This window comes from Tenrec ecaudatus, chromosome 3 (assembly GCF_050624435.1).
Source record: "Tenrec ecaudatus isolate mTenEca1 chromosome 3, mTenEca1.hap1, whole genome shotgun sequence".
NCBI classification, from domain to species: Eukaryota; Metazoa; Chordata; class Mammalia; order Afrosoricida; family Tenrecidae; genus Tenrec; species Tenrec ecaudatus.
Genome location: NC_134532.1, coordinates 153152377 through 153173475, shown reverse-complemented (window position 1 = coordinate 153173475; position 21099 = coordinate 153152377). Strand labels below are relative to the sequence as shown.

The 21099-nt window shown below is 41.7% G+C and overlaps 1 protein-coding gene across 2 annotated transcripts in view; it reads left to right on the top strand.

The window, feature by feature from the left end:
* SLC4A4 (solute carrier family 4 member 4) overlaps positions 1 to 21099 on the top strand; it is a 343893-nt gene that overhangs the window by 132041 nt on the left and 190753 nt on the right. For both annotated transcript variants that reach the window (XM_075544222.1, XM_075544221.1), the window contains exon 5: positions 5863 to 6042. In XM_075544222.1, coding sequence (XP_075400337.1) covers positions 5863 to 6042 — 180 coding nt within the window. The remainder of the gene's footprint in view (positions 1 to 5862; positions 6043 to 21099) is intronic.

The window sequence follows — 21099 nt, the reverse complement described above, 5'->3', positions numbered from 1 at the left end:
TTGGCAGCCCCCCCTGCTACTCCTGTGCCACAGACTCCCTGGAGGCCCAGCACCCACCTTGGAAGGGGCAGGAGCAGTGAGCGATGAGCAAAGCCAGGCGACTTCTCATGTTGGCATAAAAACCTCAACCCAAGACCGAGTTTGCTCAGGAACACTCCCTTTTGAATGCTAGCAGAAACATCTGGTTTTGCAGTACTAGAAAGAGTAAAGACTCACTTTCACAGATCATTTCAATAGCTTTATTAATACTATCATCACTATAATCCGACATTTAAAGAGTGTCATTCACATAGGTGGCCAAGTATGCAGGAATTTCCTTCCCTCCTTAAAAAAAAAGTTATAAGCCATTTCAAGTATTTTATTATGCTAGGAAATGGATCTGGAAAATATAGTTCTATTTTTGGAGGTCTCATTTTTATATTTTGTTTAAAGGCATTCCTGAGCTGTGCGTGTTGGCAGATGGGTTATTATATTTTTTATTGCTTTTAAAAATATGGCAGAATCCCCATATTTTAAATTACAAAAATAATATATGTTCATCCAAAAATAATCATGAGAAAATAATACACATATAAAGATAGTAGCTCGTCCAATATTTCAGCTCCGTCTGCCCAGAATGTTTCCTCGTCACCTGTTTTACACACATGTATTTTGTTTCCCAGCATGGGGCCATGCAGCACTCTTTAACCTGAGTCTAAAGTGCGCACATGTGACTGTCTTTCCATGTAACAAAATATACATTGACACAGTCATTTGAATGGCTGCGAAATATTCAGCACTACTCCATTATCGGGTATTGAGAGCATCTGTGCTATACATTTATGAAGCTGACAGTTTTCTTCGTGTAAATTTCTAGTGGTGGAATGTTCAAGGGGTTTGAACATGTTAAAGTGTTTGCATGTACATATCTGCCAAATGCTCATCAGGAAAGGTTGTACTAGTTCATACTGTCATCATCCACATATGGAATGAATGACATTAATTAATGACTCCGTTAGTCTGGATTGTCTAGAGAAAAAAGTTCATAGACACTAATATGTGTATAAGAAAGAGCTTTATATATTAAAGCAATTGAATATTGAGAAAATATCCAGCTCACGCCAGATCAAGTCCATAAGCTGGATATTCGCTCATATGTCTGATATCAATCTATAAATTCCTCTTAAGACTCATGAAACACATGCAATGACTCTAAATGCAGGAAGATCACAGGTCAGTGGGTGGAAAGTCATGGATCCAGTGGCAGTGGAAACATCTCAGCGCTCACAGGATCTCCGCGTGGCTCCTCCAGCTCCAGGCTCTGGCTGCATCCGCATAGCTCCATCAGCATCTGGCTCATTGTCAGCAAAGTCACACAGGGAGTGAGCGAGTGAATCTGGCCTCCAGGGAGCTGTTTATCTCCTTCATGCCTCCAGATGAGGTCATCAAGCAGCGACCTGGTTGACAGACTAGCGTCCACCCCATTGCAAGCTGACACCAGTTAGGTAACAACCACAATGACCTTCCTGGAGTTGGTGGTACAAACTGTGGTACCAGTCAGTTACCATCTCCAAGACTACCACTGTTTTAAACTCACCCAAAGGTGACTTGAAAGGTCCTGCTGATTTCTTTGGAAAAGTCAAAGCTTTGACAACTCCCCGGAGCAGTGCTGCCCAGCACACAGCTGAAATCGGCCACAGAAAGGCAGACCCACCTCATCGTTGACTACATAGTAGTAGTTCTTTTCATTCTCTTTGCTAATCTTGACGTTCACTATTTCTCCATGAGTTGTTGGTCTTTCTTTTTTTTTGCCTTTCATATAGCTTTTAAGAAACATTTTTTTAAATGACTGTTGCCATTTTTTTTCCAGTTAGAATGGGCATCTTCTCTTGGTTTGCAAACAATCTGCCTGTATAAAAATGTTTTTATAGCTTCCCCTTTAAATAAAGGAAAATACTGTGTGATGTGGAAAACCTCTAAACTAAGAGCCAGAAAATCTGGGTTAGTATTATTTTTGGGGGGCGGGGGAAATAACGAGGGTGGGGGAGTTGGCGCTAGTTCATCTATGTCTGTTTCTCAGTTACCTCTTCAGCGCTCCCTTTTCTCATCCTTATACCCAGAGCTTGAAGTTGCAGCCCCTTAAGATTCCTTTAGCTCTACTGTCCTCTAGTTGGCACTCTCCCTCCTACTTAGTCAGTGTCAGTGGGATTTTGAACACTGAAGGTTTAGTTTCCATGTAGCTGTGAAATGTTTCTGCCCTGCGTTTTGTCTGAAAGGTTTTGTAGTTTATGTTTAAAGAGATCCCCATAGCGTGGGGCATTTAAAAAGAAACTTCATGAAGGGCATAAGCCACCTAGATTTTAACCTGTTGTAATTGGTGATTTCTAGGCCTTAGTAACACAGGGTCGGCTCAATTGGTTTACAATCACAAGGGATGACAAGAATAGTAGGAAGCCCTCCCAGGAACGTAGATAAGAAACACTTTAATCCCCGGCCCTGGAATTAGAGTAGGCGTTTTATAACACGCTGCAGATATGTTGGGCTGTTTATTAGCGTCCTTGGTTTCTCTAGAGTGGACTTTCCACCCTGAACAAGACTTAAGGGAAATTAGAAAGGGTGTGTTCAGCAGTCACTTAATTATTTTACTGTGGAATAGAGAGTTAAATGTGATCACAGGTTCAACTTTGAGAATTTTACTGTTGGGTATGTTTAGGCAAAAATTACTCAGAGTTAAGGCCCCTCCCAAACCAAAACACTCTTAGGGGGCAGAGACTTTTCCTAGTGTCCCAGCAAGTAGTCCAGTGTGGCGTTTATGGCATCGATGTAAGGCATAGATTTTCCTTTGAGGACTAAAGTAAACCTGACCCATGGACTCGTTGCTCTGATTCTATGTAGAAGCCAAAATCCTACTTGTGTAGGGTGAGGTCATTTCCCAACAGTGCATAGCTTGTGCAGACACGATACTGTTTGGGCCTTAAACTCACCTGAGGTGGAGGACATAGTTGCTGGCCGATCATGGCATCAGAGTAGAATGCACCAGGCTACATTTCAGACACACTGCTACCCGTTACTTGGGGAAATGAACTTCAAAAAACCAACAGCTTTCTATTGAAGTAAACTTGCTCTTAGCAGAGAGATGCACAGAGCAATTCCAGTGAAATAGTCTTAGGTTTTGGTTAAAACTTCACTAAAAAAGAGCTCATAGAAACTTCATTAATTTATTTTGTAGTAAGACTAAGATATTAAAATTTCATAGAAGATTTTCATCAGGCTATACTTTGAAATGGCTAATGGAAATGCATTATAAAGGATTTAGAATAAGCCTCCCTTCTTACAAAAGATTAAGATATAATTTTGTAGTTTAATGTCTCTTCTGTTGAATTAATTGGCATGAACAGAAACTGATATTGGAAAGGCATTGCTGTCCTTTACCAGATCCTATTATAAACTTTCTAATATTATATTGCAGAAGAACTCGGGAAAGTAGAAAAGTAAATCAACAATCTTACTACTTTAATTTTTATGTATTCTCCTCAAAGTTTTTTCCCACATCATTCATATTTCTGGCACACTTGCTATGAGAGTATACATTAAAATTTTGAATCTACTTTATTCATGTAATTTAAAAATGCAAATTATGAACTTGACTATGTTACAGAAAAATATAATTTATGTGAATTCACGATTAACTGGGATTGAAAAAAAAAGTGAGCAAAAGACTATCCTGCCTCTCCAAACATATTATTAACACCGGAATCTTGATAACTCCTCATTAATAGTGCCAGTGCCTTTATCCTTCATGCAAAGTGGGAAGTTGGCAATTTGGAAAATGCTATGTTGATGTGGAATTTTTTGTGCCTAAGAAAGAGCTTTATAAACAAGAGCAGTTGAATAGTGAGAAAACATCCCAGCCAAGACCAGATCAAGTCCATAAGTACAATATTAGCCCATATGTTCAATGCCAATCTATAAAGCCCTCTTCAGACTCATGAAACACATGCAAATGACACCGAATGCAGGAAGATCACAGGCCAGTGGGTGGGAAGTCTTATGGATCCAGTGGCAGTGGAAGCATCTCAGCACTGGCAGGGGTCTCCACATGGCTTCTCCGGCTCCAGAGATCTGGCTCCATCAGCCTCTCTCCATGTGTCTTCACCACAAAGATGTCTCACAGAGAGTGAACCATGAGAGAGAGTGTCTCCCTCCTCCAAGGAGGAATACCATAGTTCTCAGAATCCTCAGGTGAAGGGCAGGCCCACACAGAGGCCTCATGGGCTGTGATCTGATTGACAGGCTAGACTCCACCCCTACACTGTTAATCCTCAAATTGACACCAGATTATGTAACTACCATAACAGCAAAGCAAAACAAAACATCCTCACTGTGGAACTAATAAACAATGTCGTGAAACGTGGAGAAGAGACTGACCTTCTCAGGGATTCTAGTTTACTTGGGTTCACAGTTCATGAAAACAACAGTCAAGAAATCAAATGACATACTGCACTAGACAAATCCGTGGCGAAAATGCCCCTTTAAACAGTGTTCACACTGAAGACTAAGGTAGACCTGGCCCACATCCCGGTACTGCCAGTGGTATCTTCATACTTCATATGCACACAAAAGCCGAACACTGAATATGAAAGGCCAGAGAAGGATGGATGCATGTGAATGGGGGTGTTGGCAGAGAAGAGTCCATGTAGCACGGCCTGCTAGAAGACGGAACAACGCCGTTTTGGAAGAAGCACAGCCAGCCATCATGCCCTTTAGAAACCAGGATAGTCTGACTTCCTGTCACATACGTGGGACATGTTATCAGAAAGGACCAGGAAAGGGACATCATGCTGGGACAAGTGAAAGGTCGGCAAGAAAGAGGAAGTCTCGCAACAAGATGAACTGACGCGGAACTGCAACCATGAACATCAAGAAAGCCGTGACGGTGCGTATGGTGCCGGACTGGCCGTGTTGGGTTCCGGTGCACACGGGGCTGCTCTGAGCCAGGCTGGCATAAAGGCATCGAGCAACAATCATGTTTGAGCACTGTGCCTAGCCCTTACCCAATTTTACCTTTGAATAATACATTTTATAAACATCAAATAATAAATGTTATAAACAAAAAAAGGAATGCGATTCATACTTTAAGTACTCTGAAACTCTGAGAAATATTTCATCCAGTGCGGCAATGCGCCACCTCCTTTTCTGTGTCTAATTTCATGATGTCTGGCGCTAGCAAGTGAGTCCCAACACAGGTGACCCCCCTGGGCAACAGCACGAACTAGCGCCTGGTCCTGCGCCACCGACACATTGTCATAGTTGCGTCCGTTGTGTGCGGCCACTGCGCCAGTCCGTCACATGGAAGGGCTTCCTCTTTCACTGCCCTTCTCCATCTCCAACATGAGGTCCTTCCTCAGGGACCGGCCCCCCCCCTTCTCCTCCTCCTTCTCTTCTTCTTCTTCTTCTAACTGTTTTATTGGGGGCTCATACAACTCTTAACAACAATCCATACATACATCAATTGTATAAAGCACATTTGTTACCCTCATCGTTCTCAAAACACTTGCTTTCCATATAAGCCCCTGGCATCAGGTCCTCATTCTCCCCCTCCCTCCCCGCTACCCTCTCCCTTCCTCATGAACCCTTGATAATTTATAAATTATTATTTTGTCATATATTACTCTGTCCGATGTCTCCCTTCACCCACTTTTCTGTTCTCCGTCCCCCAGTGAGGAGGTCACATGTAGATCCTTCTAATCGGTTCCCCCTCTCTACCCCGCCTTCCGTTGATGTACAATTTAAAGATGGCATCTATAAAGTGAGAGTAATAGATTAATGTTGTGGTCTCTTACAACTGCGCTTTGTTTTTGTCTTGTCTTACTTTTGTATTAGAGATGATTGTTGACCATCAGATTGAGACGGGCCTCTTGAAACCTGACCTCAAGGATAAAGTGACTTATACTTTGCTCCGGAAGCACCGGCATCAAACCAAGAAATCCAACCTTCGATCCCTGGCCGACATTGGGAAGACAGTGTCCAGTGCAAGTAGGATGTTTACCAACCCTGATAATGGTAATGCAGGGCCTGCTGACTGCTGCTTTCTCTTACACTCACCTTACACGTCTCTGGGCCTCTGTCCTTTCCCGTGCTCCATTTGCCCTCCATTTTCAACGTCATATGCCATAACCATGTCACAGTTACACTGTTTTTCTCACTGGGCAGGTTTGCCGTCCTGCTGGGAAGATTTCAGCTGCAAATGCTAGGGGTGCCTTGATGAATCATGGAATATTTCATACAAATAAGCAAATTTTTAGATTATTGAGTGCTTTATGAAATCTGTTTTAGATCGGACCGTTTGTCAGGGCTAGAGTACACGAAGGATAGGAAAATAAGGAATGCCCCAACCATCACATCTTGAAGTATTTGCTTGGTACGTGGGAGGATGTCTAGCTTATAGTTGGTCACTCCATCAATGTAACACTCATCATTATTACCTAAAAAAAAAATCTGCTTTCGGGGCTCATGATCATGGCAGTCATGGTGTAAAAGTAATTATCGAAGATGTAGGGTATTACATAAGAATGGAAAAGCAGTGTGTCCTGTGTACACTGTAGGGCCTTGGCCAGCATTTCCTGTACTGTGTCAATCATTTTTATTTTTCTTGGTTTAACATTTATTTCATGGTTGGGAGAAATCTGAGAAGGGAAAAATAGAATTTTCGTGAAATATGGAAAGTTAAAGGATGGTGGAAAGAGTTGCGAAGCACTGGGCTGGTAGAACCAGCTCTTCTTATCTTCTGCCCCCGCCCCCCATCAGTGTTAGCATTAAGGGTAATCGTTAGGGCCTTCCGCGGCATTGCCAGGATAGCCTGCCACATGTCGTCATGGACAAGATGGATCGAGTGAATTGTAATCAACTGGACTCCAACGCATTCAACTGCTTTCCTTGCAAATATTGTTTTCTGATTTATAAAAATGGATAGTTGTCTGGGTAAGAGCTCACTATTAGGAAGCTTTCTCTGGCATATTTATTAACCATTACATCACTGTTGTTTCTTATTTTGATTTTAGTTATTCAATAGAACAAATTGAAAAGCTTACTATTATTTAGTGACTTATATTTATTGATTGGATTGCCTTAAATTTTTGTCTTTCTTTAAAAACAAAACAGGACATAAATAAAATTTAAGCAACATTTTCATATGAAAACAAGCACTAAAGAAATCCATATTCCAAGTCAACGGTATCTACTGTTATCTAGAATATTATTATTGATGAGAAATGTTTTGGCTTTTGTGTGTATTCTCTCTTTTTTGAAGGTATATTTTTGAATCTAAGGGCTGCTTAATGGTTGGAAGTGACACCGGATAAACGATTTGTTATAAATGATGTCACAAATATTTCATTTTCGAAAACCACTCATTTTTAAAACAGTAGCAATTAATCAGTGCCCTTTTATATCTTATATGATAATCCCCTTTCTTATATAAAATTAAATCTAATTGTAGGCTTTTAATATTTTGGTTTTTACCCATGTACTGTGTGGTAGATTTAAGGACTGAGAAAGTATACTGTTTTCAAATACTGCTGTATCGCAGAGAGAAAGAGGATTTGCTCAGCTGGGTCAGAATGCCTGCCACCAGCGTGGTGGAAACTGCCGCTTCTTGGAAGTGCAGGCTGGGTAGAAATTGGGAACAGATAGGTCTTGGAGCCCAGGACTTTGTGCTTTGGAAGAAAGTATTTGGATGTGCAATACAACTAATGGGTTGACATTGCTCAAGCCATTCAGCCTTTTATCCTACCCGTAGATCTTTGTAGATCTTTGTACTCAGCGGCAAGTTGAAATTGCCTTCGTCATTCACCTTTTCATTTGTGAAATGCTATATCTGCCAGGCAGAAAGCCAGAAGGAAGGGCAGGCAGCTCTTTTCCTGCTTGTCAACTGATCAGCTTGCACCCTGAAGCAAGGAATACGATTAGGTCTTTTTAAAACATGTTATTATTGGCCTTTCTGTTACCTAACTCCCTTTAAATATATCCAGGGGCAATCTTTGACTTTCAAAGATTCTCTAGCAATCAATTTCACGTGCCCCCAAGGTACATGATTATAAATGATCAGATGGCAAATCTTTGGTTTTCTCGCACTGTTTATTCCAAACTCGAAAGTTTAGGCATTCACCTTTCTATTTTAGGCCTTAATTACTTAGTATCATTAATGACGGTGAAATGTTCTTAGAATTAATCTCTAAAGCCTTACATAATTATTGCTACTATTTTAATAAGGCAAGTTGTCATTTTATAACTGTGATAGCTGAAGTTAGATCTCAATATCCTCACATATATAAGACTTAGATAAATTTGTGTCACCTTAATTTTCTTTCCTAAGTTAAAGTCGGTGATATTTCCAGCATTCATTATAATCCCAAACAATGTAATGTAACAGAAAGCCAAAATTTATGGAGATTACACCTCAAATTGGAAATGTTTTCATTTCTCTGCAGTGTGCCCTTCTCTATTCTTAAAGATTCAATTATCATCAATAATTTTTCCAGCATGTTGTTAAGCACAGCCATTATTAAAAATCAAATTACCTAAAATTACAACTAATTCATTTTGTGTAAAAAGGTATCAAGTGCTCTAAGAACATAGCTCCCTTATTCTCTTGTATTCTTTGAAACATAGTGATTTACCCGATGTGTCCCTTAGCATCAGTTGATGCAGTAGCTAACTGCATGTGCCAGCACCTTGTGTGGAGGCCAGAGCTTAATACACAAGGCCTGGAATTCCCTTAGTGTGGGACACTGGAGGCCCAGGCCCAAACTCCCAACCCCGGCCCGTCCCCTCGGCTGTGCAACCTGGTAGGCCTCGGCTCTGCCTTTTGCCTGCTTGATCCCATAGGGCCTCAGTGGAAAGTTATGCCCCCTGACTAGCCAGGGCACAACCATCCTTTCCTGGGAAGATTCTCCCTTTTGAGCTGCGCTTCCCTGCAGTCTTAGCGGAGAGGGCAGCTATAGTGGAGGGGGTGGTGGGGTGCGCATGTTGAGGAGTGTGACTTCTCAGAATGCTCACCTGACGCTCCCACAGCGGCGCTGCCTGGGCTTCCTGCTGGAGGGACGTGATGGAGTGCTCACCTGAGTCCTTCCTCATCAAGCATTGCCTGGACCGTGCACTGCCCAGTAGCCCCTAGGCCAAAGCCAGAGGAAGCATCACTCTCTGGACATCGGTGTTCACACAACATCTAAATCACAGAATATTCCATTTCCAAGAATGTTTCGTAAATGCAAAGTGACACATGACTATTCTTAAAATGACCTTTGGATCTCCCAGAAAGGACTGCGAGGAACCATAGAAACGTGATGTTTGTGGCCCACCAAGGAGATTGGCTCGCTTGCTGATAATGTCAGGATGGGACCAGGTGAATAAGGTACAAGGGACCCTAATGGGTCAGTTTTCCATCTGATTCGGCTGCAAGCAAGGCCCAGGGAGAAAGAGGACTGATGGCATGGAAGGCCATGAGAGATGGCGGCACAGGAGCGTGAGTGGTGAGAGGCAGGCACCACAAGCACAGCACCGGCGCCTGTAGCAGTTGCTGACCCATGGAGCCAAGCCCTTGCTCTCTCTCCAGCTTGAGAGACTGTCCCGAGTTGCGATTACTTCCAAGTTGATCTTGATCCTCAGTTGTGCCATGAGACTTCCTCATAAACCCATGAAGTGTAAGTGCCGTCAGGAATTCAGTGAGACGGTTACAGCAAACGACCAGACCTAGAGAGCGAGAAAGAAAGCACAGCCGAGGAGCTGAAGGGAGGGAAGTACCTGATGTTTGCAATGATGGAATGGTACAATGGTTTGGAAAAGTTAGGAATTGGGACCATCTTTAACCATTGCTTTACAGGAACCAGCTTTGTGTTGATCCCGATGAAATACATGACTCGTTTAGGTATCTGCGTATCTTGTGTCTGTTTGGTGGAAGTACTATATAATGGTGCACCGTGGTGCAGCTCTTCCCAGCTCCACATTTCGTGCTTTTATGTCCGTAGCTAGAAATCGGCCCCTGGATAGAATTTATACCACACAAATCTGCAAGCATGATGGATCAGAAGTTGATTTATTCTTTTTGTCGATTGTGTCTGAGATTTTAAAAAGTGATGGAGAAAAGGCTAATAATGTAGATTTCATTGACACGTATGTCATGTGTATAACTGTAACTGCTAAGGTGAGAATAGCTCATAAAATTGAGGACATATTCTCCTAGTGCTTGAAGCCTATTATTCAGCTTAGCAAAGGTATCATTCACATCACTGAGGAATGAGTGAAGTCTGACATATGTCTTCTTTGTGTCACTGCTTGCTCATAAACATGTGTGAAAATATTAATCAATACTGAGATTGGAACTACGCTGTCTCACCACTTGCAGAGGGACAAGTTGGCTACTGATGCATGAAATTGTCAAAATCATCACAAGTCTTTGATGAGAGTCAGTTGGCTATTTGGAGTTTACAATAAAAAGGGACGATTCTCTGCTAAAAGAAAATGGCATCATGTATTTTATTTTTATTCCACAGTACCTTTTATTCATGTAATTTATAATATATATCAATAGTCACATGTATATTTTCTGTAAATACAGTTGTTGACTATTTTCCAGCATACCACTTTCTCTGTTCATACCTGAAGACTTCACGCTCAGCTTTTAGGATCCTGGTGTGATGGGGGTTCAAGATAGTTTGATATTTATGAAAAGAAATGAGAAATATTTTTATTTGTAGTAAGTCAGGAGAGAATCAGGCTAGCTTCCAAGATGTTAATTATTGTGAAGTTGCCACTCCTGAGATACCTGTGAATTCTGATGGACGTGTCTTTCAGGCACTAAATTGTAGGCAAATGATTGTAGGTTATGATTTCTCAATATATTAATTGAGGCATTTGCATAGATAGAGTTAGTGTCGCATGAATGAATTAATAAGGTTTTCATATCCTCTGGGGTTGGGTTTCCCTCCACCTATTTTAATTCTTTCCCACTAGAGTTTTAGGTGAACCATATACAATTGCTGTGTGTTTGGATAAGATTCAGATGACTATTAGCAATTTCATGTGATTTCAGCTAATAATTTTCTCAGAGATACCTAGTTAATTACTCTGTATTATTTAAGTTTACTATGAAAATAACTTTCATTGCATGAACATTCCTTGGCAGTAGCTTAAAAATCAGGTGAGATGCATTTATTTTGCCTTTCGTTGGAGAGATGAAATAAAAATATATGCTTAACTGATAGTTACCCATTCAAAAAGTTCATGGAAATTTTTCATTATTTTCTAATTCCATTCCTCGATAAATCATAGGGTTATTGATAACCCTATTTTAAAAATACAGTTTAGAGGATGGCCTGCATTAAATAATACCTTACTGACACTTTAAATAGATGTTTTTGACTTGTATTACCTGATGAAAGACTTACCGAAGATCAACGAGACCCAGTTTAAGGCTCTCAAAATATGCGGGTCTTAATTTGTGCAGTCTGCTTTCACTGCTTTTGTAGAACTTTAAGGAGAGCCCGTCTCCTCTATTCTTGTCCAGTCACGCCCCCTCTTTCCTAAGATTGCCCCAAAGCCAGACCTTGCCGGGCCTTGCTGGAGTGCAGGTGTCCTTCATTGAGAAGTAGCGTTGGTTATCCAATCAGACCGAGGCTCTGAACTTCATTTTTTAGCTTACTCGTCAGAAGAAACTCTGAGATAAAACACTGATCCCCAAACCTTTTCCTGAAATTGGATGAGAGGAAGTCTTCTCACCACAGCCCCTCAGTCTGTCTGTGTTGTTGGCCCTAATTTGTGCTCAGTGGCTGTCGGGGAGGTGCCCACCACACTGGGCATCTAGGCATTTAAAGTGCGCTGGCAGGTATATGGCAGGATTCAGTGGCCGCTCTGGGCCTCAGCGCTAGCTCCCACCTTCCTTCCTCCACCCCTTTCATCTCCTCTGTTATGGGTCCTCAAGACTTGATCCAGAGTGACCGTGGTGCTCGACTTTTCATTTACTGCTTCCCCTATTTTTCCTTTAAATTTGAAAATGGAAAACTATGGCCTGGCTGCTCCCCCCACCCCCTTGTTGCTATCACACACCAAGGAGTTTTGTAACATGTGTGGAAAAGTGGAATGAAAAGATACGAGAGAGTTCCCCCCACCTGTTATAGCCTCTTGACTGGTTCTCTCTGGATTCCTCTCTTCAAATCCCATTCAGAACAGAGGATGCTGCTGCCGAGCCCTTCGCACACTGCCACACACACAGTGTGAGGGGATTTCAAGTTTGTCTGATGCAGTTCTGTACAGGACATTAGATAGTGGCTAGTTATACAACTGACGGAGGAAATATGGCTGCTGTGGGTCATGATTCTAGGTTTCTTTACACCGTAAGGAGCGCTCTGGAAGTGCTGTGGTCTAAGTGTGGGGCTGCGAACTGACTGCAAGGTCAGTAGTTTAAACCCACCAGCTGGGGAAAGAAGACGCTGTTTTACAACCTTGAAAGCTCTGTAGTGTCCCTCAAAGTCGGCATGTGCTCCATGCCAGGTTTTAAATTGTATTTTCTAATTAGCTCATCAGGTACCGTTTATATTTTCTTCTCTCTTCTTTAGGTAGGTAACTGGACTTGTAGATTTCGTGTCCAAAGCTTTAAAGCTTTAAATAAACAATAACACGCTTTTTTAATCCAAAGGTCCTACCTTTTAGAAGATTTGCTAGTTTGTTCTGCTCTTTATAACAACGAAGAGTCAGGCATTATCTATACATTTGTAGATGTCAGATAACATAGTTGATTAGTTTTTGACATTAAACTTTTACTTTATAACCGTCTCAAAGACATGCAGCATATATCCCAAAGGCCTCGCTCTAATCCTGGCTGAAACTGGGTAGCAGTGCGATGTTGAGCCTGCCCTTTGCTCTCCTGGAGCCTCAGTTTTAATATCTGCAAAGCAAGGAGCATAGTTTGTATATATAACCAGGAGTGCAGGATGCATCTTTTTGAAACGTATAGAGGAGTATGGAATGCCATGCAATGATAAGGGATCGCTATCATTCAGAAATTAAGGGCAAATGTAGTGACATTCCGATTTTTAATGGTAAACAGAGCTTTCATTCGCCACCACTATTCTGTATCCTGTTATTTTATGTGGCTTCCATGTTTTTCTTTACCATTTCATTTATGAAAAAAAACATTTTAGAGTTTGAATTTTAAAGTAGTACCACTTAATTCTCAATTTTATAGATGCCAAATCATACATAATGAGGTATCACGCATGGAATTTATATTACTTTTAATTTAAAGTATAAAGATTTATAACTATATCTGAGCAAAGACAATTCTTAGCTATCGGCAACTAATCCACACATGGATATATACTTGTGTGTTGCAGAATGTTATCACAAAAGAACATAGTTTTACTTGATTATCGTTGCCTTTATTAAACAACTGTCTTTAATAATTATCTTATATGACTGGGGTCCATGAATGGGGAGAAGAATTGGAATGATTCTTTTTTATCTCATCCTACCACTCATGAACACCCTTTTTAAATTTTCACAGCCATGTACTTAAAGTAGTCCGGTCCTGTGGTGCTGTGAGGCAAGCAGTAGTCTGCTAGCAACAAGGTCAATAATTCAAACCCACCCATAGCTTCTTGCAAGAAAGATGAACCTCTCTGATCCTGTAAAGAGTCAGTTTTGGAAATCCAAAGTCGCAGTTCTGAATTGTCCTATAGGGTCACTAATCAACTCTGTGGCCGTGGCTTTGGATTTTGTTACATTAATTCACTGCTGCCCGCCTTGGGTCACTTTTCTTCCAAGGCTGCGGCCCTGGGTGGAACAGCACTTGTAAAGTCTCGGGTTCTTGAGGGTCACTTGGTGCTGAGAGTAGCTAGCAGAGCTGAGACTCTTCCTGGCCTCTGTCAAAGAGAAATAGAAGAGGAGGAGAAAGGGCAGCCAGAAGGAGAAGAGGAGAGGAGGCAGGAGAGAAACATAATTTGTGAGAGCTGGTGGACTCTTTATCATGCCTTCCAAAAAAGGGAAAAAGAAGGGAGCGTGCCATCGAAGTCTTCCAAGCATGATTGAGCGTGCTGTTCTTTCCTCAGCCGCTGCTTCAGTGAAAATGCAAGAGATGAGGGTTTGCTTTGCAGCTGTGTTGAGCTCATGTCTTAAAAACTGTAAGTTGAGTTTAAAGCTGAATTTAAACAAGGTCACCATTGAGGTCTTTAGTATTTTCCAGCACCCTTCAGGATGTTCCCAAAGGGAACCTCACTCCATCAGTGATATTGGCGGTGGTAACAAGAATTACTTGCTATGTATTATTGAGCATTTATTATACCAACGGGCCCTAGTGACATGGTGGGTTACACAGGTCAGCTGTTTGAAGCCACCCATGATCCTGAGGGAGAAAGATGGGCCTTTCTCCTCCTACAAAGATTTACAGTCTTAGAAACCCACACGGGCAGTTCTACTCTGTCTCGTACAGTCATTATGAGTTAGAATCTACTTGATGGCAGTGAGAGGCTTCAAAAAGGGTGTGAAAAAATTCTGTTTTATGCATGTATTTATTTAAAATTCTATAATATATATTTTTATTTTTCCATTAATTTTTGAAGCCCCATTGTATACCAGGAATTGTTCTTGATGATATTTCTAATGTAAATGTCTTTATCTCAAGTTTTCAAATGAAAGGACGAAACTAAACATGAAATAAGTGTAGGAACCTAGTGTACTTAGTATGCTAACTCACCTACAAGGGTGTTCAGTTTTCTTAATCATAGTGAGTACTTCCCACTCATCGATGAGTTCAGGATTGTTACTCAGAATAAAAAGAGGTTCATTACCCAATAAGCAAGGCAAGCAAGGGTTTACTCATGCTTACTTACTATTCTGTCATATGTGAAACCATGTAAGACCATCTTTACCTTGCTTACGGGGCACTCGGCCCTGTCAAGGACTCTTAACTTGAAAAAGGTGTTGGTTCTGTGGGAAAGCGCCGTGGGATTAGGAGAGACGGATGTCAGCCGTACCTAGATGCAGAACCAAAGATGTGGAGAAAACCATGTGTAATCGTTCACTGTCGATTAGTAAGTAAGTGTACTCTTTGCTTACCTTGCTTGTTGGGTAATCCAATCTGTGTTACAAGCATGTGACCTTGGAGGGTTTCTAGTAGTTGTTCTATGTCTAAAACAGTGGTACAGACCAAATGCAACAGACAGGTGAAAGGCTTTGTCGATTTTCTAAATGGAGCTTTCTATATAACGTGTACTAATGTCTCATGTGCTATAGGCTTGGGTTCAATTTGTCAGTTTAATAGCAAAGAGGAATTCATAGCAGATGCTTGATAACTGTTTGAACACACAATATTGAAACCCCAAAAGATTCTTAGAAGTTTAATATGAATGAAACATATTTTCTTCTTAATGGGACAGCTAAAACTGAATTTTGCTGGACAAGTTTTTTTGGTTTATTTGCTTAATTCAAATAGAGACAACCTACCTTGCACAGGTTTAAAATTGATCGTTGTAAACAAGTTGATTCTTAAGAGAAGCGTGAATCATTGACTACCAGTGGCTACATTATTTTCTCTATGTTTGAGATTCGAAAACGCTTGTTCAGAAAACTTCAGAGCGATATCTGTTCTCATTAAGTCACAAAAACGTATGCCACAGATTCCCAAGATTTTTTGGTTTACTGCCCCTTTTCAGAAAAAAAAAAAAAAAAGATCCGGTACCCCTTGACAATGCTAAACTTGTGTACTCTAGCCCATAATGCAGACTAAAGTGCGGATACCTGGTTTTGCTGCCCACCGGGATTGTTGCATTGCCTCCCAGGAGTAGTCTCACTCACTTTGTGAAACTCTGCAATTACTTATCCCTGGGGCCAGGCAAAAATGATTCCATTGAGAATATGGAAGTCAGTAGCAAAGCTGTTTACTTGATACCTGGAGCATAAAAGAGACACAACGAGAGCAATATTCGGGAAAGGCACACGTAATCCATCCACATTATGGCATGAATATGAGAAATTTGGCTTCCGCACTTGGAATTTTTCAAAAGTTGGACCTGGAGAAAATTTATAAAGAGAAAGTAGGTAACATGAACAGGTAACAGAGTTGGTATCCTTCCTGCACAGAAGTGCATACAGAGTCAAACAATTAAAATGTTGGAGTCTGCCAGTGTAAGTAATGAACATGCTTTGAGCCTCCCAATTTTCGTGAGGGTACGTATCGAGCCAGATGGCTCCACACTGCTGTGCTAAAACACAGGTGCCAGGTCTCTATGGGCAGTTCCATTTTCATGCTTGTCTTTGTTGCCAGGCTTTTACTGGTGTGTGCCAAGCTATGTCCCACTGTCCTTCTAATGAGGAGGCTCAGCATCAGTGGAGGCTGCACATGCAAAAGGCATTTCCAACTCTAGTTCCCAACAAAGAATACACTAACATGTTGAGAGTAGATGAGGAGAAAGCAGACATAGAGGAGAGTCTGTTAGTTGTTTGAAGCCTCACGCATTTTAGGGGCAGGTCCTGGCCCTTGTGATAAAAGTTGGGTAGCTATATACTTACCAAAGGAAAATAATCTGAAGCTGGTTTGGGTTTACGTCGCAACACCAACCTCTGTAGATTTCGGTGATCTGGAATTGCCGCAGGTTCGTGTGTAGTCTTCCTTAGATCAATAGGATGATAGGAAGCCACCTTCTTCCATTTCCTTTCCTTAAGCCTGCAGGAAGGCTGCTTCTTTAAGCTGGTCACTGAGTTGTCAAATAGGAGGTGAAATTTGGGCAGTATGATATAGTCATTTTTAAAAGCTTCCCTCTTAACAAAAGCAATTTTGGAAACTTCTCAACTGGTTCGTTTCCCCTTTTCATTTTTCTTGGTGCAATAAAAACTTGCAAAGACATTCAATTATGGGAAACAATTAAAAATTCAGATTGCAAAGAGAAGACACCAGATTTGCCTCAAACAGGTGCTAGCACAGATGGCCCGCTCACAAGTCCTGGCTTTATTTACAGCTTTTAAACACAGACAGATAAATTGACAAAAATGTTTTTGGATTTTATAATGTTCTGGATGCCCAAATTTGGCCATAAACTTACATTAATTTGTAAATGATTCACTTTAAAAGTTGACCTCTGCAGTCACCAGTGGCCCATGAAGACCCCATAGTTTGTACATATATATGAATAGATGAGTTAGCCTTTTCTCTGGCTAGTATGCTTTACTGTTTATTGCTTTGATTATTAAATATCTATCTTGTTTATTAAGGGGGAAAACCCAACACTCTCTCTCAAGTCAGATTGTATACAATCTGATGATAGATATTTCCAGCCTCATTATCATCCCTTAGAGATAATTATGCTGTCCGCTTCTTATTAGCCCTGAAGTGTGGCATTTAATGAGCATAGCAACGTAAATGACAGGAAGCCCGGTTGAAGCTCTCTTTAGGGAGCAGTTGCTGGAGCTACCAAGTTGATGAAAAATACCTGGAGGAGCCGTACTGCATACCTAACCCGCACCATTGGCTTGTCCTTGATGGAGCCTAAACGTGCACCAAATAAGAAATTACAATAAGTACAGAGCACCAGGAAATGAGGGTTTAACACGCATTTTGAAATCTATTTGTGTGAAGGTATTGCTTTGTGTATATCCCGGACTCAGGCTTCTGCAGGGTTGAAAAAGAGAGACAAAGGAATCTGAGTCCCAGTTCTGTATTTATCAAGTTAAAATACTTTAGAAGTGGCAGTATGCAATATCACTTTACCCATTTGTTCACAAGATGTATCAAAAATCTGGGAGGTACCCCATACAAATCCGCTTATTAATTCAACACCCTCCCATCTCTCTGTGCTTCACAAAACTGTAACTTCCCTCTGTATGTGCTTATGTGGTGCAAAATTCTTAATGGTCTCGATCTTACATCTTGACACGAGTGTTCATTATGTATTCGTTTTCTGTATCCAGTCTTGGTTTGTGTACTACACCTGCGGTACACAAGTTCATCCACTGCAACACATGAAACGCATCCCCTGGTACTTGGAGAACCATCATGTCTGAGTGTAAACAGCTTTAGATGTTGGTCATGCTGTCTTGCGGGGTTGTTCCCTGCATGGGTGCAGGGTCATGGGAGGGATGTGTCAATGTATGATGTCATTGTTCTCCTTTAACCCGCCTGTGTGATTTGCCTTAGCATTTGTTTCTTCTTAATTAATGCTTCCATCCTCATCCTTGCTGTGGCTGCTCATGTGTCCTCCTCCTCCTCCTGTCTTCTGCTTCTGACACTAAAGCCCGCAGCCCGCTTGAGAACTCAGTGCCCTGCCTAGCAACCTGCATCTTGGATGATGACCCTCGAGTGCGGCGCACTCCCAGCGTGGGATGGCTGAGTAAGTTAACAACTGGGAAAGGGCAAGGATGGGGCAGGTGGGGGCAGTGGGAGGCAGGATGTTTGGGCCCACAAGTCCTCAGCTGAGGACATCCAAGCATGTCTGAAAGAGTGTGACTTAAAGATGCTCTAACTCGCAATCATGTCTTCCTCTTACAAGCAAAAGAGTGCACTAACAATGTGTTTTCCATGTGACCTGCCATCCTACATTTGCGTTCAGTACTTTGTAAAGCTGTGGGACGAATGCTAGACTAAGAATTAGGGCTGGCTCTGGTCTCCCCCCCCGTCGCCCCCCCATGGGGCACTTAGCTGAACCTAGCTTTCCTCTCTGGGCTAATGCTGCTGGCCCCTCCCACTTCAGAGGATCCCGAGGAAGATCACTTGATGTGAGGTTCCTGACGGTTGCTTGAAAAGCATTTAAGTTCTGGGTAAGAACAAAGGACTTGCTAAAGTAACTTAAAAACTACAACTACCTATACTTGTGTGCCAAAGAATCCGAGCTGCTGTTATGGGGTGTGGTCGCTAGGCGTCACTGAGTTGGCACAATGGAATAGAAGAAAATGCTGCCTGTCCTGCGCCATCATTGTCCTTGTTACTCTGCTGGAGCCAATTGTTGTAACCACTCTGTGAATCCATTTTGCTGTCTACTTTTTTTTTTTTTTTAATTCGCTGACTCTACTAATCATGATGACTGTCTCCAGGGATTCGTCCTTCCTGATACCATGTCCGAAGTACTTGAGACCAAGTTTCATCATTGATGGTGTTGTGGGTGTATGTTGGTCCCTAGTTGGGCACCACCAGGAAAACTGGCTTTCTACTCCTGTAAACAGTTGCAGTCACAGAAACCCACAGGACTTGCAATGAGTCTGCATTGACTTGGTGGTAGTGAGTTTGTTGTATTTTTTAATAAACCCAAAGCCATTGAGTTGATTCCAACTCATAGCAATGATCTGTAGGCTCTCCGAGGCTGTAAATCTGTTCAGGAGCCGATAGCCTGGTCTTTCTCTTGAGGAGCTACTGGTACCTTTGAACTGCCAACTTTGTGGTTAGGAGTTCAACACGTATCTCTCAAGGCTCCTTCTAAGGCGCTTTAGACAATTAGAAGCTCAAGATAGGCTCGTCACTTTTTCAAAACTTAAACCTTTAGGTTCAAGAGGTAAGGTTATACATGTGAAGCCAGAAAAGAGCAGGCACAGGAAACTGCGTGGATTATATCCTAAGATTTCTCACTTCATTATACGTGATAAGAGGTCTTTATAGTTGTCAAGAAGCCCCTCCACGGGGACACTGTTAGGCTTGAACTGTTTTGTATTCCCTTTCCTGAAGGATTCCTCCTGGCACAGTGGTGAAAGAATTCAGTTTTAACCAGAAGGCCAGCAATTTGTACCCACTCAGGAATTCCATGGGGAAAAGATGTGGTATTTAGTCTCCAAAAAGGTTTTTAGCTTTGGAAACATTATGGGGCAGTTCTACATTATCCTATAGAGATATCATTCAGAATCAATTCAGTGGCAGTGGGATTGGCTTGCTTTGGTGCAGTACATCTGTATTAGGACAACATGCCACTGTCTTTCTCAGATGACTTAATGGGGAAGTCTTAGTTTATTCTAAAATACAGTTTGCTGAACCTCACTCTTTTCGTGTTTCTCATAAATTGGACACCTGTAAACAACTACGATCATATTCTCTAGATCCCTTAGAAATAGAAATATATTGGTGAACAATGAGGTGTTCTGTGTTTTTCATGTCTGGCACCTGCAGTAGGGTATAAAAATCAAGACTCTGCCCTCAGGAGGCTTCCTGTATGAGGCAGGAGGTAGGATATGATTCATGGATAACCATAGTGTACGATGCTGCATGAATGAGCGAACACACACACACCCGGGAACCTCTGCTCGGTCTGGGAGTTGTGGTGGTAGAAGAAGCTTTTAGAGGAGGTGATTTCTGAGCTAAATGGGAAAGGATAAGTAAGAGAGTTGTAGGAGGAAAGTTGGGGAACAGTCATTCACTGGGCTCTAAACTGGGTAACGATTTCTACTGTAAGTATAAGAAGTGTGAATAATTTTTAAAAAAATACAGTCATTCGTGTTACAAACATTCATTAAGCACTTTCAGGTATAACCCTGAGCCAAGAACTTTTTTGCTTGATATCATTGCGTCTTCTGAATAACCCTATCAAGTATCTACTGCCATGACTACCATTCTGCAGACGCGAGTGGTTAGAAAGGTTAACTGCCCCCTGCTCGTGTCCCCCAGCTGTCTGAGCAGGGCTGAGTGTCCAGGCATGGCGTGGTTCAGCTCAACTTCCATGGGGGATGTCTGCTGAAGGTAAAATGGAGGAGATCACTGAGGCCTTACCTCGTGACCACATCATGAAGCTCTTGACTCATTTCATTTTTCTCCTTGAGAGTCACGTGTTTCTTCCATTAAAGTCTTTTCTCTCTGATTCCTCTTGGGAGGAAAGGTAAATTCAGGTAAGGCATTTAGTCATTTAGAGTCAGACAGGATTGGATTCAAACTCTTAAATTCATCCCTTACTGACTTCTTCAAAAGTCGTTGTTGCTCTTGTTAGCCAGGCATTGGTAAGAATTTCTAAGGAAATCGGTCCCATTGTGGTTTGCCTGTGAAGTCTTTATTTGTACTTGGTGGACATCCAGACGTTGAAATACTGTGGATAAAGCATCAAGCCAGTCGACCAAAGTGCTCGCTGCTTGCAGTGATTTGGAACTTTCGGACGACTATTTGAT